At 37.3% G+C, this 3918-nt stretch overlaps 1 protein-coding gene across 1 annotated transcript; it reads right to left on the bottom strand.

Moving 5' to 3' along the window:
• Window positions 1-909: 909 nt before the first annotated feature.
• Window positions 910-3700, bottom strand: LOC135082193 (adenosine deaminase AGSA-like). Its single transcript, XM_063976961.1, has one exon. The coding sequence runs from the start codon at window positions 3487-3489 to the stop codon at window positions 1972-1974; it is 1518 nt and encodes a 505-aa protein (XP_063833031.1). The 5' UTR covers window positions 3490-3700; the 3' UTR covers window positions 910-1971.
• Window positions 3701-3918: the final 218 nt, after the last annotated feature.

Here is a 3918-nt window from a genome sequence, read left to right as displayed (position 1 = left end):
TCTCAACTAGTGCAGGAGTGGTGTGACTTATGCGATACTACATGTACCTAACTACTAATCTCTTCGGACGAGGCGCTTCGTATAATTATGATAGAACTTCACTTACAGGTAAGTTCGTTTAATCATCAATTATAAATGCGAAAGTAACTCTGTCTGTCTGTGTCTGTGTTCCTTTCACGCCTAAACCACTGAACCGATTTTGATGAAATTTTGCATAGAGATAGTTTGAGTCCCGGGAAAGGACATAGGATAGTTTTTATCCCGGTATTTGAAACAGGGACGCGCGAGATAAAGTTTTTCTGTGACAGAAAAAATACCACGCGGGCGAAGCCGCGGGCGGATAGCTAGTATGTTATAAGCAAGATCAATCTAGAAATAGGTTTTAAATAAACAAAATATTTCTTTTGAAGAATCCAAAATATCAAACTGGCAGAAATTGCCATAAAGCAATAAGTTGACCTTTTAAACTGCATTTTTTTGTGTAAATAAAGTTTTTTAATAATAATAAACTCAAAAGATTATACGCAGGTCAATTTTCCACATTACTGCACCTCTTCAATTATAAAAATTACCACTGATAAAATAAATGACCTCATTCCGATTTTCTTACATTCAATTCCATTCACCAGGTCAACGACCTAAGCCTTTGATCAGAATCATTTTATCATCTGACCTATAAACTAACAAAAAACCACAACATTTTGTTAGACATCGATAAGTTCGCTTCAATAAATATTTATCTCTTAGGCGGAGTTGCAACATCTAACTTTGACCGTAACTATAACGATAACCGGTGTTTTTTGTTTTTTAAAGTTAAAGTAAGATGGTGCAACCCATCCTTAATGAGTAAATTTTTAACTAAATAAGCATTCATTTTTACAAGAAAACTATTGATAAGACAATTATTTCCCATGCAGAAATTGTTATGCTACACTTATTGTGTAAATATTTATAAGAATGACGTTTGAAAAAACGGTCCTAATAATACTGAACTTTAATTTCACAACTCAATTTTGTTCAGGAATCAACTTTTATGTTGTGGCAGTAAAAGTTTGTATTTTCAGTTTACTCGCTTCTTCGTCGCGGCCATCTTAAATCGACTAATTAAAACGTTCACACATCCCACATGTTTTAGAGCCATTAGGTGTTCAAGCTAATTGGTGTCAAGTGGGAATGTTCTAAGATTTATTAGATTACACAAATACACTGTTAAACTTCGAACTCCTGTTGCGGATCCAACGACAGTTTAACGTTCCCCCGGGACAAACTTGAATTTCACTGGTTGGGTTTTTATTGGCAGTCAAGCTGTAGATCCTGGCTACACAGGAGTTGCAGCGGTGGGAACGAGAGGTGGGAATAGTCTCTTCTCAGCTCAATTGCTGCTGCAAAATATCTTCTAATACTTCACAGTAAAGTTCACAAAAATGCGGGATTATACCATTTAAATGTGTTTAATCATGCCGATAATATCAGATAAATAAGTCTTAAATGAGTTAGATAACTTAACTATTTCAGATAATACAATTATCGTAGTTAGCATAACTAAGTAAGTATTAATTGTCATTGTTTTATTGGTCAAAGTATTTATAAATAACGTAAATGCTTAGGTATTGGGAAGTCTTATTAACAATTTTAAAGCAGTCTTATTTCTATCTAGCCTAAAGTCCCATACAACCTTTATAAAATAAGCATAAATCATGCATTTCCTGGAATTTGTGTAGATACATACATACAATACACAATCAAGCCATTTAAGGGTAAGATTTCTTAAGACAAAAGTTCATTTAAATTAATTAAACTTGAAATTCAGAAGATAACACTATTTCATAGCCTTGTAAATCTAGTAGGTAATAAAGTATTTTACAATAAAAGTAGGAACTAAACTAATCATTAAAAAATAAATTCGCTCCTCTCTTTAAATCTACAGATTACTCATCTAAAATTATTAATAACTTACAATTTTCACTATCCTTAAGCCCATGAGTGTTGCGATAAAACGTATTTTACAAACTCACTCCACCTTTTATTGAAAACACTTAATAGTCTATTTTTGCCATGGTCATCTAAGGCACTATAAATTATAGAATTGAAAGCCAATTGTTTCAACATCCGCAAATCTCCTTGTCTACTGGCAATACCAACAAAAGCCACGTAAAAGTCATGCGACAAGGGATCAGCCTCCCATGCTCCAGGATCATCACTTGATAACACCACTGGCAACCCCATAGCTAAATAAGAAGCCAACGGATGGTTCCTCACATCACGTACCAAAGATAACACCACATTAGAAATCACATTCACTTCAAGCGCAATGTCCCTCTGCTTAACAGCCGACAATATAACTGGATGTTTGATCAGCGCATACGCATGACCTATCCTCTTTGATCCTAACAGCACTGCGTCCACTAAATTCTCATCAGTCGTAGTTCCAAACCAATTCGTCTCTCCGCCATGAAAGAAAAAGTCCATGTCTTTCTTCGCTTCCATCAAAACCGGCAGAAAATCAGATAATGGTCTGCCCAAATCTTCCTGACCGACTAAATCGAAACCCGCAAAGAATTTAGGCTTCTCCGCCTTCAATTTTCGGGCCAGTTCCAATGTTCTACGGACCATCTCCGGGCTCTTCCAACGCCCAGATGTTAATATAAACTTTATTCCAACAAAATCGGGGTAATCCCGTATGAACTCGTTGGTTACCTTCTCGTAGAGAGTAGCGAAGTACATTCGATCGTGCACAGTTCCGTCCAACTCATAAAGGTTATGTAGCCCGCTCCTGATTTCGACGTACATAACATTGTCGTCGTAGAAGTATTTAAGAGATTCGTAGATGAATCTCTCCCTGACCGGTCTGTAGTGAATGATGGCTGACACTACATCGTAGACTTTCTCGAATCTCTTCCAGGTATCGTTGATATCTGAGTCTTGTAATTTCTTGTCATCAGTGTACAAAGTAAGGTGTTTTCTTAGTTCGGCGTCGAATGCCTCGACGTCACCTGAGGAATTTCTGAGATCACTGAGTAGCTCCCACTTAAATGGGCATGATTGTGCGGGAACGGTGTCCGCGAAACGTAATTGTAAATTGCCGTCGCCGTAACAAGCGTACAAATGGTCTTCGTACGTCAGTCTCAATAAAGAATCCGTGTCCAGCATCATGCTGGCATGCACGTGCAGCACTGCGCCTTTCGGCATCTTCTTTATGATCTGGTACACTTTGGACTTGCTCACGTCGTTTCTGTACCTGAAGAAATGTTTGGAAAAGTTGTAGTTCTCAGGGTTCGCGAAGGATTCGTCGACCTCTTCTCTCTTCCAGTGCATGAGGATATCGTTGACGTTTTCTTCATCTTCTGTGAGTTTAAGTTTTCCCCCGAGGAAGAGTTCATCTTCTTGCGTTAGTAATTCGTTTCTTTCCGCGTTGTATTTGTTTGGGATGACGCTCGCACTTGTGAGTGCGATAAGGCAAAGTAGAACACTGATGATTAAGCCATGCATAGTTGAGAAATTCTCACTTATTTAGAGGTCACTTGAAGTGTGACCGCCAATAACGCCGGTCGTGAGAGACTGGACACAAGTGCGTTTTGTCTGGTTATATATAGACTGTGATCCTCCAAGAGGTTAGCTTTTACGAACAAGTTCATACCTACTTGACACGAGAATTAATTTGGTCGATGTAAACCAAGTTGGTGATTAAAAAATAACATCTTGGTTATTAATATTAGCTCTTGGTGGTCCATAAAAAACTGAAACAAGTTAAAGTTGTTGTACCTGCCTACTTTATAAAGATATAATTTTCAATAACGTTTAGCGGTTGATTAAAGAGAAATAATTCAAGTAATAGCTTTGACTCTTGCTTCAATAACTCGTAGTTAATATGACGAATTCATTACATTAGCACGGATAAAAAAGACTGACCCATTAACT

The sequence above is a fragment of the Ostrinia nubilalis genome, chromosome 21, assembly GCF_963855985.1.
Source record: "Ostrinia nubilalis chromosome 21, ilOstNubi1.1, whole genome shotgun sequence".
Taxonomy (NCBI): Eukaryota; Metazoa; Arthropoda; class Insecta; order Lepidoptera; family Crambidae; genus Ostrinia; species Ostrinia nubilalis.
The sequence above is the reverse complement of the archived record's forward strand: the minus strand, read 5'-3'. Positions and strand labels throughout refer to the sequence as shown.

Excerpts from the sequence above, each read along its gene's own strand:
- LOC135082193 (XM_063976961.1), bottom strand. The coding sequence starts at position 3,489 with ATGCATGGCTTAATCATCAGTGTTCTACTTTGCCTTATCGCACTCACA.